At 38.0% G+C, this 25,134-nt stretch overlaps 1 protein-coding gene across 2 annotated transcripts in view; it reads left to right on the plus strand.

The window, feature by feature from the left end:
• SIM1 (SIM bHLH transcription factor 1) overlaps nt 1–25,134 on the plus strand; it is a 47,332-nt gene that overhangs the window by 15,886 nt on the left and 6,312 nt on the right. For both annotated transcript variants that reach the window (XM_039730175.1, XM_039730185.1), the window contains exon 10: nt 17,992–18,157. In XM_039730175.1, coding sequence (XP_039586109.1) covers nt 17,992–18,157 — 166 coding nt within the window. The remainder of the gene's footprint in view (nt 1–17,991; nt 18,158–25,134) is intronic.

Consider the following 25,134-nt stretch of genomic DNA (forward strand, 5'->3'; position numbering starts at 1 on the left):
ATGCAGTATAATACTTTGTCATTTCCTCAGTAAGGATGGGTATCAGCAGAGATGTTATCACTTCTGCTTTAGCTATTCTGCACATTTTTATGTCTATTTCCCCTATACCAGTCCCTGTCTGTGTTTTTCATGGTTTATGCCTCCCAGTTAAGTCCAAGCACCTGCTTTGGGTGAACGGGGAGCAGCAAAGACGGAAGTTAGTGCATTGTAACGCTAAGAAACAAGGAACCCTAAGGCAGCTAGCATGTTGGAGTGGTTTTAGCTCCAGAAACACTGCGGTTTTCTACACTCATTTGAGATTATCAGTTGTTTCCCTCTTCTTTAATCCCCAAAGCGTGAACATCAATCACGGAATTCTGCCTCAAATGATCCGAGTCGAAATGAAGCACCCCAGCGGACCTGCTGAAAGCACAGCTGGGCATCCGGCAGGTTCTGTCCCTTGCTTGCCATGGCACGAGAATTTCAGGCTGGCACGGCAAGCAGGGAGCGCCCTGGTTCCCTTTGGGGGGCCGGTCAGACAAACCCTTCGGAACTGTGTCCCACAGCGTGACAGGCTGTACCGTATGCCTGTGTCCTGTCAGCCCCGGGCTGGCCCGGGCTGTGGAGGGCAGCCTGTAGCTCCAGATCCTGCAGCTCCAGAGCCTGCAGCTCCACAGCCCCGGCAGGAACCCCCGGCAGCCTGGGAGCTGCGCTCGGAGTGCCTCACACTCCCCTCCCCGCCCCCCAAAACGGCCCTGCAGGGAGGACGATTTCCCCCTCAGGAGTGGTACCCTAAAATAGCAAGCCCTCCTCTCCAGATGATTTATCGGTGGAGGCAGAGTCTTTATGCTTTGGGGCATGTATATGGATTTTCAGAACAGCCAAACTGACATGTGGGAAGACTATACCTGTGTTTTCAAGATTTCCCTTAGAGAATGAAATTACACCACAGGGCAACTTCCTTATGCCTTGGTGTAAATCTCCAAGTCTCCCCTTCCACTCTTGGCTTAATTGCCTCCAGTGTGAAGGATGGTGGGAAGACAGAGAGGGAGCCAGGCTGGCTAAAGTAGGAATGCTGAATGTTGGGAGGTCCAGCACCGGCTGCAGCAACTGCCATGTCCTGCTGACAGCTGCAGTGTAGACACTGCCACTGCATAAAAATCTAGTTTTGATATGCTCAGGTCCTTGAGGTCTCATCGAGCCTGTCTGGCACTTCATTAGGGTGCTGCAGAAGAAATCGCATTCTGCTTACTTCTGCAGCAGGGCTGCCACTGCTGAAACTGCTGCTCTGCCTCCAAGAAATGGGTGTAGCTTCAACTAAATGATTAGATAATTATCATCATCATCATCATTATTATCATTATTCTTCTTGGGCTAGCGGGCCATTCAGAAAATATATGGGAAGAACAGGCCCTGCCATTTGCCAGGTGACTGTAAGCAGAGAAAAGTCTGGTTTTAAAAAACTGAGATGAAGTCAGCCTCTGAAACAGACAACTTGAGGAGGAGGGAATTGTTAGGGAAAGGCTGATGGTGGCAGAGTTGGCCAGGGGGATGCTGAACTCCTACCAGGCTTAATTGTCTTAATGAGCTATTCAGAGTTAGCAGTATCACTCAAATGGGGAAGGCAGGTGGGGAAAATATAGAGGAATATGTAAGGTTACAGGGACTTGTGGTTTTCCTCTGGTATGAAGTAGGCTCTCCTGCAGGAGGGCTGGGCAGAGGTCCTGTAGCACTCAAAATCTGCAAGTGTACAATATATTTTATGCCAGTATAAATAGAGACTGCTGTTCTTTAAGGATGACATTGGATTTTCCCAGCAAACCAAGAGAGGCTGAGATGAGCAGTCTGTGTTTGCTCTCCTGTACTTTTCCCACTTGGCAGTGTGTGTGTGGCAGAGCCCCTGATGCAGCTCCTGGTGGAGGAACAGGAGTAGGTGTACTCACTGCAGCCAGGTCATCTTATAAACCCAGCAGAGAAAAATCTGCTTACAAATGAGAAATACAAATCTTTTCATATGGACTCTTGCATGTTTAAGATGAGGAGAAAGCAAAAGATGTGCAAATTAGTGCTTCTGAGTTTTGAAATAACAGAATCACAATCCCACACATTTGCGGTTGCAGGATAGAACTTGAAAGGTGGGATGACTCCTGCTGAAAAATCATCTGAATATAGGAAATTCTGGTCTTTTTGGAGGGCCAATTACATAAGGGGTCATAAGTTTTGGAAGATGTAGTGCAAGTTTTTGACCTGCTAAGTCCCTGGACCTCTCACACAGTAATTCTTCACGCAGGTAAAACCCCAGGATTTCTCTCTTTTTTTGGTTTCGTCATGGAATAGGGAGCTTTTTCTCACTACTGAGAGGAATCCGAGTTCTCTGTTTTAGAAAAGAGTAGACACTGAATATCATAAGAGTCAAAATGGTCTGGAGCAGTTTCAGTGCAGGCTGGGCAGGAAGAACAAGAATCTCTACCTTGCAGCTTTCCAGCTCCCCTGGGTAAGAGTAATGATGAAAAGAAAAAAAGAATGAGAAGGAGTTTACGCAAAAAAGCCCAGTTAAGAAAATTAAAAAGAGGTGATTTTAATTTTCCATAAATCCCAAGTTTTGAGAACATGAATGCTAGGTTTGAGAAAAAATGTTTGTAGTAAGTATATATACTGAAATTAATATGCATGGTGGCAATGGAAAGTGATTTTTTTCTGTGTAATAGCAATGTATCAAAAATTCATATAAATGACCTTTAAGGACTCTTCCTTAAAGCACATATATTTGGTCTTTATTATATTCTGTTTTGGATATGTGAGTATAGACATGGAATATTTGTTTCTTTTCTTATTTGTTCTGTACACACAGACACCATATCATTGATTATTAGCTGTGCATGTTTATCACACAAATGGACTCAAGTATGAGTCAATGAATAGAGAGAGAAAGTGCTGAAATTAAGTTTATATTTAGATTGCAAACAACCTTCCTTCAAACAAATGGATAATGTAAAGTCCAAATCCTTTGACTTTCTGAGCATGAGCAAATATTATAATAATTTGTCCCCAGAGAAAGCTAGAGCAGCTTTCCTACATACATTTTATTGTCCTTTAGCATTTAAAAGAATAGCAATAGTGGTGTCATATACAGATAACATGGATTAGGTACATAATTGTGACTAATCTCTTTTCTAATGATACATCATGTATTTGATATAGTTCCAGTTGACCTCTTCATGTTACATTGTGTAACTGGCTGATTAGAAGCACAAATTGAATGCAATTTATTTGAACAATTATTTCACAAATAACTGCCTTATTGACAAATGTTTTACCCAACAATGTGATAAATACAATTTAGAATAAATTAACCATTGATTGTATCTACACACTTAATCTTTAAGTTCTTATTAATACTATCCATAACTTTGTGTACTACCAGATTTGAAATGATGGTATAAGAAAAGGTGCTATCTTTATGTGTGATGGCTCAGACTTCAAAAATGTCCTGGCATATGTCCTTCCTGGCATATTAAGTGGGCTTTAGGGAATTTTGTGTTTCATGTGAAAAAGCTCTCCGCATATTTGTGGACAGTTACAGTTATATATTTTCATCATTTTTCATAGAAATCCTCTTTTTGTCCTGTCTCTTGTACATCAGCTCTCACCTCTGTCTCTTCTAGACAATGGGAGAATTCACAAACTCTATTTCCACACCCACAGTGTGGGACTCCCCTTCTTGAATGTTTCTCTCAAATTGACACATTTGGAATTCCCACAGAGTTCTTTCCTTAGTCATAGGTAGATACTTGTTTTCAAGTGAGTGATGGAGTAGGTAGGACAGGGAATGCCCTGGGAAAGTTACCCTTCCTCATACTATAAGTGTAATTAGTTGCATGAGTAAGCTTAGTCATCCAACTTAAATACTAGAGATATGGCTTAGTGACTTCACCTGGACAATATTTCGGGTTCTTTCTTAAATAGTTGTAAATAGTAGCAACAAATTTGACCTGCTGCTTTTCTTTTATATTTGTCTGTATTAATTACTTGCCTAGTAGTGCACAGATCTAGGTCCTATTTTTTCTGTTTAATCTGCAATGTGCTTTTCCTAAGACTGGAAAGCCTACCATCATTCCCATGATTTGAATAGCAATGTAAAAAAAAAAAAAAAAAAAAAAAAAAAAAAAAAAAAAAAAAAAAAAAAAAAAAGATAAATTGTTTTAATAAATCAAAATGCTTGGGGAGCATATGTCTCAAAGAAAAAAAAAATAAAAGGACTTCTCTTGAACTACTCAGTGCAGTATTCTGTTTGTTCACCATTAGTTTTTATTACAGACTTGTCTCCCTGGAACATTGTTTATATATTTCTTGCAAACAGGAGACAGGCTTTTCCAGGTGTCCACAATACATTTCTGCAGTTCTTTGTTCATGTATGGGCTTTCTCAGCTACCATTTGTTTAATTCACTCCAAATTTCTATGCTTGTATTTAAACCAGGTGACTGTAATGGCCAAGGCACTAAAACTGTGGGCCAGAGCTGAGAGCCACTGTTCATGTGAAGAATTTTATTTGCTAGAGTAAGGATTAAAGGATTGCAGGTCAGACCTATGGAAAAAATCCCTCCAGTTGTTAGTTTAAATGCATGCATGCTGAGAGTCTCACATGGCATGAAATTCAAGGTTGCAAGAAAGTGTCTTTATTCCAAGGAAGAAGAGTGACTTCAAATGCTTTCCACTTCATCATTTCCCCATTCAGTGTGGGCTGCTCCAGGCCTTTGGAAACACCCTCCTCTCAAATACTGAGTTACAGATCTTGTAAAATGTTTGTCTGGGGCTGAGACACATTCAGTGGCTGAAACAATTACTATCTCCAGCTGTCTGCCTCACTCCACTGATGAAAGGTACAGGGCTTGCTCCAGGGACTCTTTTTCCTAAAATGCCATGGTTTATGGTTTAAGGTAAACTGCCACAGATTTTACTTTATATGGAAGCATTGGACTGTACACTGTGGCACAGCTGTTCTTGCTAGAGAGGTTGTTCATACTTTATCCCAACTCTGTCCTTCTGCAATCTGAATGGCATAAATGTGGCTTGTGAACATCATGCCATCAGCTGGGTGCTCCAATGCCTTTTGGGGGTGTCTCAGTGGTCCTTCTGTGTGGCAGAGCAGAGGAGATAGTGAACCATGGAGTTAAGGGTTATATTCACTGCTCTGTGATAGTTCAGAGAACTGAAGAGGCAGCTGGAAGAGTGTCTGCTGGTTTTACTACACCACATTTGCAGCTTGTCTATGAACTGTGTTAGTGGATGTGCAGAAGAGACATGCCAAGCAGTCCACTTCTATCAAAGGATTCCCCTCCATGCTCCCACCCTCTTAATACTCTGCATAAAACCGGATGCAGAACTGGCTCCTGCTTTCATAACAGCAGTATGTTCCTTAAGTAGGCTTACAATTTTACTAGCTCTGCTTCTGTTTCCTTAATCTGTTGCATGTTTGCTCTTGTTGCTCTGTGCTGCATCTTAGCACTGCTGCCATTCCCACGTTGTTTCACTGTAATTATCATGAGGTGCAACAGGTGTGATAAGTTACTAAACTGTTTCTGAAGGAAGATCTTCCCACTACATTATGTTGTTCTTGCTAGGTTTTAATTTGTACGCAAATGTGGCATTTTGACACAGCCTAAATTAAGTGTTAACAAATAAATCTCCTTTGTCCGTTCAACGGTGGCAAGTGTCTGTTTGAAATCTAATTCTCCTTCCCTCACCTCTCTTTTGTACTTTACAGTGTGGGCCAGGCTCCAGCACATATGTTCGTACTCAGTGGGTTACTTCAGAGGCAGCCCCTTTCACTTTGATGACACTATTTATGGAGGCAGGCACTGCTCTGTGTGAACAAGGGTAGAGCGTCTGACCCTTCGGAAGGCTTGGGATGGCTAAAGTCTGGAGTCAATCTCATGATCTTTAACACAGTTAGATGATTTATTCCTGTTGTTGTCTTTTGTTATCATCCACTTAGTTCAATTAAATTGCAGAAGTTCTGATTTACTAAAGCACTTGAGCACACATCAGGCTTCAAAAGTTCTTAGCCATAACTTTCAGTGCACGATTATATCCTGGTGAATTCAGTTTTGAAATAAAAAGCCCCTTAGGCACACACGTAGAAATAAGAATATTCCTTGGCTTTGCCAAACAGAGATAGCTTGAAGGACGCATTTTGTTACTGTGTTGAATTGGGGCCTAATAGAGAACAGCCGTAGTTTTTCAGCTACAAACCACTATGTATAAATCTTGGGGACAGCAATGTTGAAAATAACAGCTATTATCTGCAGAAGCTTCAGTGCAGCTATGGAAACTTAAATGCCTGGCTAGCTAAAGTCTGGCTATACCCATAGCATTGTGCAGATATTTTGACATAACCTAGAGTAAAGACCTTTAAACCTATCCAGCATTCAATGCTCTTACATGTGTGCTGTCAGGGACAAGCGAACATGCCCTGGAGGCTCACTGTTCCAAGCAGCCTGTAGCTTTGATTGTCTCTGTACTATGTTTGGCAGCTGGTAGCCTGGGCTGCTGCTGTAGAAAACTCTCTGACTTAGGCTCTGCATTGCTGAAATCCATCCAAAGGCATTGCATGCTATTTTTCTCTGGCTGTTTCCAAAGACTGTTTTGCACACAGAACAAAATAATAGCCTTTAATGACTGCTTCATGAGGCCTATCTCAATGGAGTATTTGCTCCCAGAAACACTGGATTTGGGGATAAATAACCTGATAGCATCCTCTCCTTTGCAGCCAGACTTCTGAATGGTGTTTGGCTGCAAAATAATTTTGTTGATCCTAAGCTTCTGGAAGAATAGTTAAACAGTTATCTTTCAAAAGAAAATCAGCCTCTTTAGTGCTCTCTGGTTGTGAAAAACAGCAGTGGGTGTACGGATTCACACCAAAGAAAACTGCTTGTTGGTGTCACTACAATGGTGTAATGTGGGAGCATGCAGCTGGGGCATCCGTGGTGCTATCCAGTGAGTTCAAGAAAGCAATAGGAGAGAAGGTGCACAGCATTTTTTGCACAGTGTGACTCTCTTGAGTAGCTCTGTGTGGGCTACAGCAGTGGCCACCACAAGCACAGCAAATCTCCTACAGTGTGATGTGCTGGACTCTGCCCTAACAAAAGCAAGTGTTCAGTTCCTTCAGCTGCAGATCAGCTGTAGTGTTGGTTGGAGGACGGTTGTAGGTTGGCAGTGGAGTTGATCTGCATGAATGCTGCTGTGGACAGTTTTATGGGAACAATAAGAGTGTCTCTGCTTAGTCAGAGACAGTCCTAAGCATCCAGAAACCCTTGATGAATATGCATGTGGAGCAGTGACAAAAGAATGGCTAAAGCCAGCTAAGGCCCTGACTGTTCTTGTGAAAGTTAGGACCAAGAGGACAAAGGTACTAGGCCAATTAAGGTTTCTAAAGAAGACCATAGCTATATAATATTGTGTTTTATTAGATTATTTTCATTTATTTTTTGAAAAAATTTAAATATGCCTATTAAGTATTTGGCTACCTATGAACACTCAACCCACTGGAGACTTACATAAGCTGGATTTTGACATGGGTATGCATTTCTTGAACTGTATATGTTCATGTAGATTTTTGTTATCCTAACATTGTCAAAAAGCAAAAATTGCCACTAAAAAGTCTTCTGAATTTCCTAGAAAATGTGGGGTAACAGCAGCAGTGCAAGAGATGGTGGTTTAACTTATTCTGTGGTCCAGAGAGTCTAGGGAGTCAAACAGGTTATCCAATATAAATTTAAATCTTTAATGGACCCACTTAACAAATATAACCATGTATTATGCACACTTTGAGGAGACAGGCTCATTATTAGGATTATTAGGAAATTATCAAATAAAATGGAGACTTATGTATTACATTATAACCTCACGATATTTTTTTTTCTTGTTATTTGTCTTCTGTTTAATCAGCATAAAAGTCTGCATTGTATGACTATCAAAGCTGGATGACCAATCTGAGTCCAACAAGAACTTAGATCTTACACCCAAGTAGCAAGTAATATGTGTGGGATCTGCTTGCAGTAGAGGTTTGGCTGTGGATAGGAAGGAATTAAAAAACAGTCTGACTCTGGTTCAAAAAATTAAATGAGAAAGCAGGTTTTAATTTGGAAAAAAACAATAACCAACAAAAAAACCCATTCTCCCCAAACCCCAAAATTCCAATGCAAGTCCTTGCCTGTCTTCCTCCCCTTACCTGTCTCAAAATTTTAGCAAAAGAAGTGTGAAAAGTAGTTTCCAGTTGAAAAATAGTTATTAAGTATTATAGCATGTTTTTTTCTTGATGGCAAGTGACAGCTCTCACAGGTAAGTGCCCTCCCTTGCCCAAACCTGAGGAACCCTGGACTAGTGAAACAGAAAAATTTTTGTTGTAGAAAAATACTGGTCTTTCTGAGGAAGGTGAAAGTCTTACAACAGGAAAGGACTAATCTCATGAAAGAGGAAGGGATCTATTGTATATGGGACACCCTACCAGATGGAGCTCACAAATCCTTTTGCACTCAACAGGCCCCTTCACTATGGGGTGTAGCTGATCAGAAAAAACAGTGTGGAGTAATGGGGAAGTTCATTATGCTGCATTCAGATAGAAAATTTCCCAAAGAGGAACAAAGAGAGCAAACAGTAAATAGTTTTTCAAGCACCTTTTTTCCCCATCTGATAATTTATTCCCAGATCACAGAAGCTTATCCCGAATGTCATCACAGAAAAACTAGCTAATTTCTTAAGTGTTCACCTTAGGATTCAGGAAGGTTGTCACAACAAAAGCTTTAATTATGGGGAGCACAGAGAAAACCTGAAACATCACAAAGTTTTAGAATAAATTACTAAAAGTAATGCCAGCAAATTTTCAGGACCTCTCTTCACAGTTTCAGAGGAACTGGAGTATGAAACTGCTTAACTACCGTGGTATAGAGTGTAACATAAGAACAGCGATACGGAATCAGACACTTGCTGATAGTGACCATGTGAAATACTTGGGAAAGAGGTTAAAAATAGGACAAGCACACACTCCATGCATCCATGTTTCCCTAGCACTTTCTCCCAGTCTCCAACAAATTCAAATGTCTTCCTAGAAACACATGAGGTCTTTAAATGTATTAGTTGTCAATGTTTTGTGGTTTTTTTCCTCCACATTCACTGGTTTACTTTTTGACACCATGTTGGCTTTTGCCAAGGTTAAGTAAATGGGATAGTAAAAGTCTCCTTATTCTTCATTCATTTCATGGCCCATAATTTGTGCCTTAGAAAAAAAAATTAAAAATGGCTTCTTACTCATGCCTCCCTTCTCTTTGCTGCTCAAGATTTACTGATCTTATTTTGTTCTCCAAGTCACCTCTTATTCAACCTGAGGAGAATCCTTATTTTTTTCTCACGGAAGGGCTACTCCAAGCCCATCATCCTTGCTATCCTGTTCTGAGATTTTTCAAGTTTTCAGATAAGATGGTCAGAGCATGCAATGTTTGAAATGTCAGTGCTTGAGGGGTTTATGTATGGTATAATTATGCCATGATGTGCATTTTCTTACACACAGGACAGTCTGTGTTATATCAGTGACCTCACTACAATGTGATGCTTTTTTTTAAATGAAACTCTCAATTTATGTAGTGAATCATATAGATCAGTGGATTCTTTAACAAAATGGAGTTCAGGATTACTAGTTTTAGAAAGAAAAATATGAAAGTGGAGTTTTATGACCATACTTAAGCCCCATAGTTAGGGCTTAATGTTATATATGCCCCTAACAACTCATAGTCTATAGCTACATAATTGTATTTTGTGGCTGCTAAACACCCAGATATAGGACTTTTATCCACTTCTGTGCCAACTCTTCAGTTATTGTTACAAAACATAGAGCAGTCAATCTTCAAAACATCTTGGCTGGCTTATCTGGTCTCCCTTGCCATGAGGGGACAGGACTGGTATGAAGCACTTACCTCTAAAAGTCCTTGGATTGAAAATTACAACATCCAACAACCTTCATGAAAATCAAGAGGAGCTCCTACTGGTTCTTCTTATTACATCCCTTAGTGGGATGTAGAAATTATTAGCATTTGAAAACTGTCAATGTGTAATCTCTGCCGAAAAATCATCAGCATCCTCTGAAATCCTTCCGCCCAAGCACACCATACAACTATCTAATGCACTATTTCCAATAATTTCTGCTTAGTTAGGTACACAATAACAATGGTATTACATGTATTCAGTCAAATATTTTTATTCATAGAATACTTATCAAATTTGTTTTAGCAGTTTAAATAAGAAAGTTTTATGTCTATTTAGTTAAGCATTACTATAGTGAGGACTTCAGTAGATTAGAAATAAATTAATCCAATTAAAGAACATGTCTGTGAAATTTGATATGTCATAGGCATGAATGAGCTGTTTGCACAGCAACTGTAAAGAAATCATTAATGATTAACTATCTAGAAGAGGTTTAATCAAGGGTAAATTGTATAAGACATAGTTAAAAACATTTGCATTGAATACATGGAGATTCTGAAATAATAAAAGAATGTTTTGCACCATTAGTGACATGGGTACTCTTGGGAAATGTATTTTCTGTTATCTGTGGTGATGTGCAGCCAGGGGCTGAAGCTGAGAGTTAGCTTAGTAATGTTAGCTATTGTGCATTGATAGAAGGAAGTTTTTCCTTCCAACAAAAAGATGAAATTTAACAAGTGAGACATAAAAATATATTTTTGCCAAATATATGTTAGTTACAATAGCATATTGTTATCCTCATCTTCAGAGCAAATATTCAGCAAAGTTAAGGGAGGGATTCTCAGAAGGAATCAATGCTGGGCTGAATGTGACACCATCAAAATACAAAGTCCCCTTGGCAGCCTTGATGGTAAACTGGGGGAAGTGTCAAGTGCTGAAGTCCCAGGATATGTCATTCACCCAGTGTGGCACCAGTAGCCTGTGAGAGGGTTGAGAATTGATCCAGATCATTTGGCTTTTGGATCACTGTCTGATGGGTGTCATTGGTATTCAAGGTATGTTTTTTTAACACATAAAAATATTAAGAATTCTGAGATGTGAAAATCTAGCCTGTGTAAGAGCAGTCTGTTGCACTGTTGTCAGTCTGGCTTTCTGTAAAATGGAAATAATTCTACAGGGATATGAGAGAACTTAGATTTATGTGACACTAATTCCTAAAGACGTGCTGCTTAATTGCACTTGCTGATGCACTGGGGTGACATTGATTTAATGGACTAGTAAATAAAGGCAAACACAGGTCTCCTTTTTGGAGCCAAAGATGGTGAGGCATGTAGTTTAGAATGACAAACTCTACCTTCAGACTGCTGAAAAGTCTGCCTCATCATGATTGTCTAGAGGCCAGGATGTTTTATATAACTTCAACTGACAGTTAGATGAGTACGTTATGAGATGAGAAACCAATCATGGAATACATGTAAAATTTCTCTCACAGTAGTTGTCTAGAGGAAATCCTCAGAAATTTATGTTAAATGACCCATACAGCAAAATTTGTGTTTCAGCTTTTCTGAATATAACAAATAATTTAATTAAACTTCCTGGGTTGGATTGCTTTGTCTTTAAAAACAAATATGGAAATATGATATCATGTAAGTGAATCTCATGGCTGGACAAGTTGTAAACTTTGACTCAACAAGATGTAAACAGCCGCTGTTGTTTGTGCTATTTATAGAGATAAATGGGTGCCTGGCACTTCATGAAGAGATCTGATACACAGAACTCGTACTTCTCTGAGTAGACGTATGGCTTAGCCATTAGGTGTACCAGTAATAACCAGACACTTGAAAGACTTCTGGAGGGTTTTTCCAATTACTTCAGTGAGCAGTAGATCTGGCCTAAATGGGACTATTCACTAAAGAAGTTTTAGAAGGGAGGTTTGCGAGCACTATCCCTATTACTGAAGGAACAACTGAAGCAGGGAATAACTTTGAGGTTTCACAACTGAATGTCAGCTTAATTTCATAAGAAGTAGTGAGCTTTTTTCTTTGTCCTGTAATTTGGCTTCCTCTACAACCTCAGTGAAACCTTATTCTGACAGGATAAATCCCTAAAGGGATTGCATATGCTCCTCCTCACAAATCGCGTGAGCAGACCGAAGCCTTTGTAAACATTTCTGAGACACATTGTACATGAACCGAGGACACAGCAGATGAGGAAACTGTCTGTTTTGTTGTACCATCTGCTGATTTAGGAAGCCATGAAGATGACAAACAACCAGAATCTGTTCTCTTTTCACTCCTCTGCTGAATAGTGAGTGCTCTGTTAGCATTGCACGAGCTGGAGTGTGGAAATGTTAAAAGTCGCAGGCAATGTATAAAAGTAGAAGAATGATATATTGCAGTATTGTGGTCAGATATTCATGAGAAAGTGCCTGATTTTTTACCACCTTCACGACTGATTTTAGCCAAACTGCAGTAACTCAGAAAAAAATAGGCTGAACATTAATGACATTAACACCTCTAGTTAATCTCACAGTTTCTATTGTTAGCCTGGCAGAACATCTGACAAATACAAATTTTCTGATTTTTAACTAAAAAAAATGAAGAGTGTGTATGACCCTATCCATAGATTTTTCAAGTAAAACTAGAGGAAATGAAGAATATTTTTCCTGTATTCAACAGAAATAACAGTGCAACCAATTGTAATTAATCCTTGTTTTCATTGGCATGAACAGTATGTTTTGCTTTGCTTCAGTCAGGTGAATGATTGCATCAATGATGTAAGAATCTGCTGCACTATGATCACATAATGCTTTTACTCTCAACTTGCACTTCATGAGTCATTTAATATGCATAAGGAATGATGTGGTTGTAGGTTATCCAGTGTTTGTCAGGTCTTGATGCTCCCATGATACCTTTTCATCCAGTGCTGTAACTCCACTCCATATGAAAACTGAATTTCTGTTAATTTCCTTGAAGGTCTAAATTTAGTGTCTTTTGAAGGAATTAAATGCACAGTAAATGCCTGCCACTTTGTTGGTTATCTGTGTATTCTCAGTTACTGCATGTGTACCTTATTTCTCTTTTCTGGCATGTAGTGGTATTAATGTAAAAACATGCTTTTCCTTACAGTTTTTCAGAATTTTCCTTGAATTAAGCACTTTCTCTTATTTTCTGAAGATTTTCTTCTTATTTTGAAGGTTATGCTGCTTATAACTCTGGATATATATAAGATCTGCATTCTTGAGTCTGGTTGCCCTTCTTAAGTACTTTTGGATGAATCTGGTTACTTATTCTTTACTAATGAGCAAAATGATTTTACTTCTTCCTCTGGATACATCCTATTTATCTGCTGTTTCTGTTTGAGAGCATTTTTCAGGGCTTAAGTTCTGTTCCATAGCCAGCACTGTCTTTAACTAGGGAGTATTAATATCTTGAAAACTATTTGTGCCTTTAGCCATCTAATGCTAATGTCTAGTCTAACATCTATAGTGAGTTATTGTAGTCCCAAACATCCTCATATTAATTGAAGAAACACAATTACAATGAAAGTCCAGCTTGTCTGTAGTTTTAGTTTGTCATGAGCCACTTTGGAGCTCTGTCTTCCCAACATTATTTCTGTCAGCGTTGATTCACCCTTTCCTCGTATTTTTTCCTTCAAAAAGCCCACATAAAAAAACCCCTTTCATTTTTTTTTTCTCATTTTGATGATGAGCTCTAACCACATGCTTAGTCACTGTGTTTGTGCAAACTCTCCTGTTTGCTGAGAATTCAGGTTTTGTGGTCCTCTAATACTCCCTTACTGGGTTTTTTTTGTGTCTGTTTGCTAGTGATTCATTATCTTTTACTGAAACTTTGATTAACTAGACAATTGCTACCTTGTTTCATATAGTGCATTTGGGCCATAGTAAAAGGCAAAAATTGTGTTCTAAAGCTGAATTTTGAGAAGATTTCATGTAAGTGTTGCAGATTCACTTGGCATCCAAGTCTTGCACAAACAAATTGGCTTCCTCTTCCAAACATTCTGCTCCTTCAGCCCTTGTCCTTCACCATCTTTGCAGTTTGCTATAGCTAGATGCGTTTAGTAAAGGATGTTTTGTACTCAGCTCTCAGACACTTCATTGCAGAGAAATGCAGTTACTACAGTCATCGATCCTTGGTTTTTCATGGTGTACGTGTAGTATACCTATAAATACTTTCAAAATCAGGTTCAAGCTTTATAAAGAGCACTGAAAGAGCCAGAGACATGGCATAGAGTAGAAAAGCTTCTGGGAGTTGGATCTGAGAAGAAAATGGGAAGCAGCATACTGTAGCAAGGAGATTTTATGCTTTGTCTTCTGAATTGGCTTACAGTGAAGCCTGGTAATCCAGTCTGTAGGTGCCTGATACATTGACCATACCAGCCAGATTCTCATGTGGGGAGGAACGACAAGATAGAGGAAAAATAATACAATTTTTGAACCATGTGCTACCAAAAGCATATGCATTCACGTCCTCTGAGGAGTCAAAGAGGACCTAGAATTTCCATCCAACTGTGGAAAGAATGGCTGTTTCCCATCATGAAAAGGTGGAGGTCTTCAATGTGTTTCCCTTTGCAAAGAAACATCACTTTGGTCTTGTCTGGATTCAGTTTGATCCATCTGTTCTTCATTTAAGAGCTAATTTCCTGTAGTTATTCTGATGTTTTATAGTGATGATAGTTGCATCAGAAAATGAGATAAATAGTAGATTGTCAGCAACATACTGTTAGCAATTGAACACATGCCATATCACTCTCTCTCTCTCAGCAGTCTCATGTAGATAGATGTAGATTGTATGGATCCCTGTGGGATCCTGAAGGTGAGGACCTTGGAGGAAGAGGCTCTTATCCACCACCTTTTTTTAAAATTATGCATAGAACACAAGATGCTGTACTAGTGTGTGGCTGTGACTGTGTAATAGGGGATTCAGGTGTCTGAGAATAGGAATGTGCAGATTATAGTTCCATGTTGGTGAAAGTTTTATAAATTCCTCTAGGAAGCTGTCAGAATTTCCATCTGTAGTTTGTATATCACTAGGAGTCCTGCTTTCTCTAGTCTTTTGTCTCACAGTGCATATGGATATACTCAAAAATGTTTTCATTTCTTAGTGGAACATCTTTTGCATCTGATATTGAGGCCACTGGACCTTTCCTCCATGTTTTCTTTCCTTTTTTTTAAACTTCTGGTATTTATCTTGTGCAGCTGCTGATGGTGTTCTGGTATCTCTCTTGGTTGTTCTGAAGGATAGCTCTTCTAGGACAGAGCTGAGATGGTATTGAGTCATGACTCAGTGATGAAAAAGTCAGGTATTTCATCAGCAAAGAGAGCACAGGAGTCTTCTTTTTCTAAGGGAAAATTTTGCATCTGGCAGCAAGAACTTCAGTTTTTATTATCGTTTTTTGGATGAAGTTACTGTCTAAGCAAATGGCTGCAAATACAAGCTTGTGTTGTTTATTCTAAGGTGTGGTGTTCTGGGAGGGTGAGCCCTCACCATAACAATACCAAGGACGTAGAAAAGTAACACAGAATGGCATGCAAGGTTTTAGTAAGTCTGGTTTGACTGTTTTGTTGGAGTTTTTTTATGGTTCCCACGACCTAGAAACATTGTAGAGAGTAGTCTCTAAATTCTTGAATGCTTGACCCTTACACGTATAACAGCAGACAAGCAGTGTTGAAATGACAGCGTGGTCTGAATACCAAGGTGGCATTTCTCCCAGTGATTTAAAACTTTTTCACTGCCACAGGACAGCAGCAGATCGTTACAGGGTGGCACAAAACAGTGATGGGGAGTTAATGGCAGGAGCACAGAGCTGTGTGTTCTCCAGCAAAACCAGAGGTAAAAGGGTTGGTAGGCTCAAAACCAAAATACAACCTCCTCATGTCCCTAAGGCTCTGAAAATGTACCTACTTAGTTTTGATTAATTTTAGTTTCTGGTGGTAATATTTTCTGCATCTGACACTGAGAACCCATGACCCTTCCTCTTATAATCAAATAGTCGAGGGGAGTGTGTATATCAGGATGAGACTAATAGTTTTTTCAGGGTATTGATAGAATCTCATGCATTGTAGCAGCTAAGTATGAAGACTGTTTGACATCTTTTGTGTTTCATATAACATGGAGATAATATCCTAGGAATCAGTTATGGAGACAGATGCTTTGCATGTCAAGCCAAGTTGTCTAGATGACAATTTTGAGGGTAACCATGGGAAAAATTAATGCTTTCAAAATCTGTGGATGAACCATGCCTTTCAAAGAAGCCAAAGCAAATCCCCATACTCAGATGCTTTCACTGCAGACAGGATATTTGAAATGCAGGTATTCGTGCAGAGACCTATCTCTATTAAAGCCAAAGTTTGAAGAAATTACCTCAAGAACTACCTTACTAGATCTACCTCAAGAACTTACCTTAAGAACTAATTTTGCATTACAAAGCAATATTTAGACTTGACAAATCTCTGTCTGCTGTGGACTGGAAACAACAGTGCAGTTCTAGTGTTAAGGATTTACTTTCATGTGTTCTATATACACAGACATACATACATTGTCTGCACTGCCAAAAAACCTAAACCTCTTCTATTATCAGAAGAAAAAGAAAAAAAGAAGAACTGTGATGAATTAGTCTCTTGGTTATGCAGGTTTATTTGTGGCTGTTCAGTGGTTCATCCTGTTTCACTTTTTTTCAGTGACTTAGCAAGTTTATTCTTCTAACCCTGACTTTTACCTGAAATAATTTCGGTGTATTAAGCTCTAATATGCTTAGGCTGTGATGCAGTTTCTTTCTAAAAAACATTAGACTCTTATGACTTGCACATCAATATTTGTGTGATTATAGACCAAGATATTGTTACTAAAGCTAGGTAAACAATTTATTTTAACTATAATTCATTAAGTGTTAATCTTTAGGTTTAGATGGGGTATGGGATAATGTATGAATGAATATGTTGCCTCCTTGACTGCTGAAGAGAAGCATTATTCTTCCCTTATCCCTTACTTCTCTACTGATAACACAAAGGGAAAAAAAAAAGAATCCTTCCTCTTTTCCTTCAGGTAGGTAGGTCAGGAAGAAGCTCTTTCTTTGCTCTTTTTTAATAAATCATTGTCAGAATAGGTTCCGTATGAGTACATGAAAGCTGGAGAGCTCATTTGTTACTCCCCCGGGTATCAGCAGACATGCAGATGTGTGCAGAAGACTGCAGTCCAATGCATATGCCCTCATTATGCTTAGTAAGACGTTGTGAACAATGCCAGTTTTCCTTACTTTTATGTATTCATTAGTTAGAAGAAACTAATGCCAAACTTCAAAAAACTGACATTTAATATAGCTCCCCATAGAAAACCTCTATTATTATGTGAGTGAGGGACAGGCTATTTAAATCACAAGATTTATATTTATTTAGCTGTTTTCTCTGACTGGTAAACTGGTATAAGAAACTAAAAATGAATGAATAAACACCCATAAGACCCATAGAAGAAAAAAAAATTACACAATTGCCTGAAACTTCTTAAGAAATGAAAAATACAACCTTAGAAATCAAGTGTTTTCCATTAAAAATTATTTTGTTCAGTTTATTTAGTCATCTGTCTAGTCTGTTATGTGCACCCCACATACATATGAACACACACACAAGCATAACACACACAAGGAAAGTTTGTAGTTGTATAGTCAAAAGAGTTGTGAGGAAAATGTATCCTATTTACTGCTTAGCTATGTGACCAATGTAGAACTGTAATACAAATCTCAGAAATATCCATCCTATTGCTTTTTATTACTGAAGAAAGTAGATCAGGATGGTAACAGCTGGATGCAAAAAGCAATCATATTCTCAGTATAAAAATAGTGCTATTGCTTAGTAAGCTATACTCCATAAATGTATTAGGGGGATATACTGGTGTGCCCTGGATGGTTTTTGTTCTTTTTTCTTAAAAATATCTTTCGTTTCTACCCCCCACTAAGAAGAAAGGAATGTTTCCCATTAAGACATGAAGTGAGTTTGTTTTTCACTTTTGCCTTTCATATAGGGACACTGAATATAAAGGACTGCAGCTCTCCCTGGATCAGGTCACTGCTACCAAGCCGGCATTCTCATACGCAAACTCAGCTCCGACCATAACGGATAATAGAAAGGGAAGCAAATCTCGCCTCTCGAGCACAAAGTCAAAATCAAGGACATCACCGTACCCACAGGTAGCTGTCTTTGAAAAACTAAGTTAAATATTTTTTAATATCTCGATTTTGGCTGCTACTTTACCTAAATAACTAGAATGGGCCAAAGAAATGTTATTCAAAGAAAATAAAAGACAGCAGGTTATACAAGCTTGAGACAGGGATATGGTTCTTTAAACTGCTTCTAAAAAGCTGGAAACATTTATGTTTCAGCATGCATAATAAATCATTATCAATGACAATAGCAGCACAGGGCTCAGAGTTAATGAGAAGCGGACAGAAGGACAAGTGAAAATGTTGGTTTTGAAATACTTGGTTTGAGAAGACTGTGAGTTTTACAGTTTGAGAAATCTTGCTTTTTCTTACTTGGTCTTTACTAATTCCAACAAATCTAGAAAGCTGATAGCAGTTATTAGATAGCAGTTATTAGATAGCAGTTATTAGATAGCAGATATTAGATAGCAGTTAATACTGAAATTGTTGTCAAGAGGAATGAGTTTTGAGGAGGGAAAGCAGTCAGCCAGCTTGGTGAATTGGAACAAGAAAATGTGTACCTTTCTGTGTGTAAAGCTTTGAAAGGAAGAAAACAGTGGGAGGTGGTAGCTTGGAGAATGGACCAGACGCAATTGGGCCTGTGAACTGAAATTCACATAATACATTTATGCAACTGATTTCTGCAGGCAATGTTACAGCACTTGTATCCTTACACTGTCAAACTTTTACCTCAAAAAACATGTTTGTTAAAATAATTGTGATCTTTACTAATGATACAAGTCCTACTGCTCTTATGCCTCTACATAAGAGGATATAAATGGCTGTATAAACAAATTGGATATAAATGTATGCATTCAAGATGTAAGATTGAAGAGCTATGTATTTTTAAAGAGCCCAATATTTAGTAGTATATCCAAAGAACCTCAATATTTAACTGATAATGACCTTAACAACTACAGTTTCTCTGCAGGCGCAATGTTTTCTAAATGGACCTCTAAGAGTGTACAATGTGGTCCCAAATATCTACATCACTTCCTAGTTTTCTTTCTTTTTCCTCTCAAAAGTACCAAGGATAAGAATTTCAGTTAATGATGTCTGCTTTTAGCACAGGAAACATTTAACTGAGCACCTAGATATGAATTCCTAATTTTAAGAATCTAATATTTGTCAGAGGTTATTATAGCTCACTTGTTCATACTTGTTTCTGTGGGTTGTTAAAAAAAGCCTTTTTCGTGAATGCACTACATTATTGTAAAAATTGTACTCAAACCCAAAAAGAATTGGGGAAGACGTGTACAAATAATTGCAAATTCAATTTTAATGACTATTTTTGATTTATTGTAATTACATTTCATCTTACCTTATACAGTCCTTTCCAAAGTATTCATTTGCTAGCAGGACAATCCCAGCTGAAAGCTTGTTATCCTTCCACATCTATCTGATTTCTGAAAGTATGACCTCCTCATCCTTTCTGTCACCAGAGAAAAATACTGAATGAGCAGTGCAGCATTGTGACTTACAGTTTATCAGGGATTGTAGTCTGAAAGCCCAGGGTGCTTAGCCTCCACTTTCATTTTGCATCCTCATTACCAGCTGCCTGATATTAGAGTCACATATTTCATCATTCAAAAAGAAGCAGCCATGTTAGTTGCCAATATCTTGAAAAATGATCGTGCCATTCATTGCAGCCCATCACCACAAGTAATGCTGGCAGCTTGGCTTTGCCTCTCTGTCATCCTTCTCCACCAGTGAATAAACTGTTGAAAGACTAAGAGAAGCTGCTGTGAAGAACATGCAGCAGGTGGTACAGCCTGTGTTCCTCAGTCTCCTGCCCATGTAATTTGCCAGTCAGTAGAGGGGAATTAGAGTGTGACTTAAAAGTCACAGCTGAAGGGCGAGGTCACGGGTTTTGGCTTACACAGGAGCCTGAGCCTGTGGTGAGGAAAGGAAGCAGGAAGTTTATTAGTAAAATAATGGCAGTGGGAAAAGTACTTCTTAAAGTCAAGGACACCTACGAGATATTAAATGTACATAATTTTTTCCCTTTTTTTCCCCCTTTCCTTTTCTCTAATTCCCTTATCATTTACTTTGCTTCTCTCTTGAAGAGAAAAAGAAATCATATGCTTTATTGGGTGCTGACTGGGAATCGTTCACCTTGCCAGCTGTGTGTCCCTAAGATAGGTACATGAGATGTGAACAGTATGAAAATGAAACTAATTGATTTCAGCTGAATCTTTACTACTAGGGCAAAAAGTGGTTGTATTTGTCATCTAACACAGTGTTGATGTTTTTTTCCTCAATTCTTATGCAAAAGCAAACATAGCATAATATGGGTCTTGCAGAATCTTAAGTGAAACTGAGTTCATTGAACTGGAGGCATTGGTGATGTTAATCACCCATGTGATTAACACTGTGTGCTGTTAGTACAGTGGGCTAGGGGGCTCTGTGAAACCAGCCTCAGGCAGGGGAGAGGCAAGAAGAGAGGAGAGCAACCCAAAATTAGTGGCCCAGCTGCAGAATTTTCTCAGAGAGTTTGAAGAGTGCTTTTCTAGTCCAGTCCCACCAGAGAGGTGCGGAGCTGAAAGAGATGGTGGGGAAAAAAAAACAAACAGGCGGATGAAGGTTTGATGCATATTTGCAGAAAAAGGAAGTAATGAGTTGGTGAAAAGATGCCTGTAGTCTTTCCCAACAAAATCATCATCATCATCATCATCATCATCATCATCATCATTGTGAGGGCCTCCCAAAATCTAGCCCTGCACATTTTTGTTCCCAAAAACTAGCCCAGGACCTCACTTATTCCATATGCAGGCAATAGCAGAAAGACTGGAAAAACATTTTAATTATGATCATCTGAACTGCGTTGGAGTTTAATGTCCCATTAATGATGATTGTATAAAAAAAAATGTTTAACTTGCTTGTTGTCTGTCTGCCGTGGAAATGTTTAATGGTGAGATCTGGAAAAATGGTTATTGTTTCATACCTGATCTTAGTTGTTGGATAAAGATTTTATACATATATATACATATTTATACATATATATACATATACACACACATATATATACACATATATACATACGTATGTATGTATATGTGTGTGTATATATGTATATGTATGTGTATATATATATACATATATGCATACATATATGTATGTTATATATATGTATACATGTATGTTTATCATGAAAGCACACATACAAGTAAGGATGTACCCAAGAGCTGTTGGATGGAGGTATAGGTATATATTAATAGGTAGGTGTATGGTTGTATATATTAATGCATCAAATTTCAGAGATATATTGATTTTATATCTCCTTTAGATGGATAATTTGGATTAATTCTGCAATCCATCTCTATTTGGGCATATCACAGAATGGAATAAAGATAACAGAATCAGAATTCTAGCCAGCCTGGCTTTTGTTTTGTTTTAATTTCTTCCTATAGCCTAAAGCTTTGGCAACTTTTAGCGTGTTCAAAAGCAAAGCAAACCCCTCGTTTTATAGTAAACATAACTCCTGGTCTGGTGAAGAGTCACCAGCAGTGGGGGTTATTTTAATGGACATGCTGTATTACTTTAATCTAAGCCTTTCACCATCTGTTGTGCCTATAATAGTGAATGTGAAAAGAGCATATTTTTCATTTCAGGATTACATTAGTAAAATGTAAGATAAAAGTGATTTAAATCATGCATATGTTCTTAGTACAATGCAGCCTGCATCTGTGATTTTTTTTCCTCACGGTTCAGACACAAATCAAGAGAAAAGCTGTTAATGTTGATGTAGTGAAAGTTTTCCATGGAAAAGAGGGTTCTGTGAGGGTTTCTCCATATATTTAATGCTTATAATGATAAAAACCTGAGTAGGCTGCCAGAAAATTATATATCTATAATATCTGTTGTTTGAACATCTGGGGTGGTGTGTAGAGCAGGCTGATGTTGCTGTGCATGACAGGACAAGTCCTCAGGCCAGTGAGACACCTGTAGGAATGGAAGGGCAGGCAAAAGAAAATCAGTTGAGAAATATTAAATTGTCTACTGGCCTAATACACTTCCATGGACTCTCATAAAATAAGTTTCCTTAGACATGGAATTTATATTTCCCTATTTCCTTATGTCTTTAGCTCTCCTGAAGTTTTTCCTCGAGAGAAAATGCATCACTGATGGCCCACAGACCTTTTCTTTGTCAGTGCTAATCCTGCTGTTGTGCTCTCACTTTGATTGTACACTGGATTACCACTCTGGGAGACATTTCTGATTTTCAGACATGACAATTCAGTTTCCACCTGAATCAGCTGAATTCAGGACCAGCTGAAGGACCATTTAATTTATGTTTGTTATTTTTTATGCAGATAACAATTCAGAAATCACCTAGAGGGAATTCAGATGTTGCCAGTTTGAAGTTCTTTATCACTGTCTATTGATTACATTTTGTCAAAAAACCCAAAAGTAATAAATTAGTTTTTGCCTTTTGACTCCTGATAGAAGTCAGAGAGCAGAAATTAATAGAAAATAAAATGTTTCTGCTGAGACATGACTAGGATTGGGAAAAAAACCCAACTGATTTTAATTTGCCATAATTTTCATTAAATCTGATTCAATTTTTTATGGTCTTTCATCACTTGACATATGGGAGCCTAATTCTGACTTGAGAGATAGTGTTTCCACTCCCATTTCAGTAAAGCAATATCTTTGATCACCCTTTCATTTCTCCCCCATCAACATGTCACACATGCCCATATTTGAAGTCTCCACCTGTCAACATCGGATTCCCAGAAGAGGCAGTGGTTGGACTGCAGCAGTGAAGGCAGCCTGAGGATGCCAAATAGAGATGTGGCTGGCATTAAAGGAAATTGGACGTATTTTTGCCCTGTGTCTGCTTATGTTGCACCTTAGGAGTAAGCAGTCATATCAAACCTTGGCAGAAAATGTGGGACACAATCAATTGACTGTGTTAACTGAATTCTGTCCATGGCCTAGCACTTGCCATGAGTCAAATCTCAAATAATCTTCATTCACATCAAGTATGAAAATTTCTGAGATACTAGACATAAACCCTATGAGATAATTTCCCTTTCTTAAAGAAAAGTGCACAAAGGTTTTTGTGATTAGGTTCAAGATAAAAGCAGAAATTGCACAACTTTTCTGTTAAATGAAGATATTCCCTTCAAGAAAAGCTATGTTGGACACTGAAGTGTCCTTAGAAAAAGAGAACTAAAAGAAGAATATCTAGTAGAGATAGGGCAGGAAACTAAGTTTTCAGTTTGAAAGATTCTCTGGGATTTATTATAATCATAAATAGCCCAAAAAACAAATTTCATTATAATATTATTGGAAATTAATTTTCCTTGTCCTTCTCATGAAAGAAATACATACTAGGAGTTTTATTTTTAATAAGAAAATAAATGAACTCTTGACTTTTTTATATTTGCATTTAGGCTTATGCTGTATAATATTTTTGCTTAAATTTTAAAATTAAAAAATCTGGTTTGTACAAGTCAAATTCAAAAAGAGCATTAAAAACAGTTCTAAAATTAAAAACAGATTAAAATGTAATTTTCTTTTTTATTTTTTATTTCTAGATAAGATTTACTAACTGTTAATCTTGTTAATAATTTCTATTTTTTTATTGGAAACAATTTTATCTACATATTTTTGCAGAAAAACTTACAATATTTCAGCTGTTATTATGAAGGTGTCTTTGTGATTAAGCAGTTTGTAGATGTTAGGTCTGAAAGGATAATTTTATTATGATAATTCTATTATGAAGAGACATATGCTCCATTTGGTGACAATAACACTGTGGTGACTGAATAAAATTCCTAGTTAGTATATGTTGAGTTACTGGCATTTAAAAGAGCTCTTTTGTGGCTCTGTAACTATCTAACCTTCATGAAAATTCATGTTTTTCCTTTCATCTCTAAACCTTTGTGATGAGTATCGTGGCACTAACTTTCTGACCTCCTCCATCTCTACTGGGAGGCTTGTTGCCTATGGGTTTTCTTCTGACAACTAATAACAAAATATAATTGCCTTCCTCAAAGCCATGGCTCACTCTTTGTTTCCTTTAAATAATCTACTGTGTTCACAACCTAAACAGTATTCACAAATATAAAGTGGAATACTGAAGCAATGCCCAATTAAATGCCAAAAACTCCACTGATGTTGCACACATGGTTTAGGTTTCTCCAAGTCAAACATCTGGTAAGTACTTTCGATTGGTAAGTGCATAAAACCTTGATCCTGGCTGATAATGAGGAGTTTCATAGCAACTTAATCTAATGAAAAGGAAGGTAACCTTATGTTAGGCCTATTAAAAGAAAAGGCAGAGCGGGCATATGGAAGGTGAGTGATGGAATGGGAGAATTCCAAGGTTTCATGTTGTAATACATTGATTTGTGACATGAGTGTGCAGTGCTGAAGAGGTGAGCTTGTACAGCTTTGGTCTCATCCCAGCCCATAATCATGGGTGAAATTGATTTAAAAATGTTCCGTGAAGTTTGACAGTTCCAATAAATAAAAAGATTTAAAAATGAGATAGCTAAATCCTTGGAGGTTTAATAAACATTCTTTTCCTTTCCCAAAAGGTATCTAAAAGTTGGAAGCATTCATTATGAATATCTAGAAACCTGTGACATTTAACTTAACCCTTACTTCTCTCTAAACAAATGTTCATGTTCCTGTCCTGACTAATTGTCTAACAACCTACTAGTTGCTTTTCTGTGTTGGGAGTGCCCTGCTTCAGTGAGGGTGAACAACGCTGACCTCTGCTTTGGTTAGCAGTCACCTTTAATGGAAAATAGTTTCTGGATTTTCCTTGTTCCCATATTGCAATAGAGCTAGGATTTTTAGCTTCCTACCTATCCACTATCACTTTAGAGTTTTACCTTTCAAAATTGATAGTGGTGCCAACTTTTCCCTCCTAATAAGAGGAAAGAAGTTCAAAGATACAGCTCCAAGTAAGAAAAAAATATAAACAAACAAAATATGAGAAAAACAGTGAA

Source organism: Passer montanus, unplaced genomic scaffold, assembly GCF_014805655.1.
Source record: "Passer montanus isolate IOZ18808 unplaced genomic scaffold, ASM1480565v1 scaffold11, whole genome shotgun sequence".
NCBI lineage: Eukaryota > Metazoa > Chordata > Aves > Passeriformes > Passeridae > Passer > Passer montanus.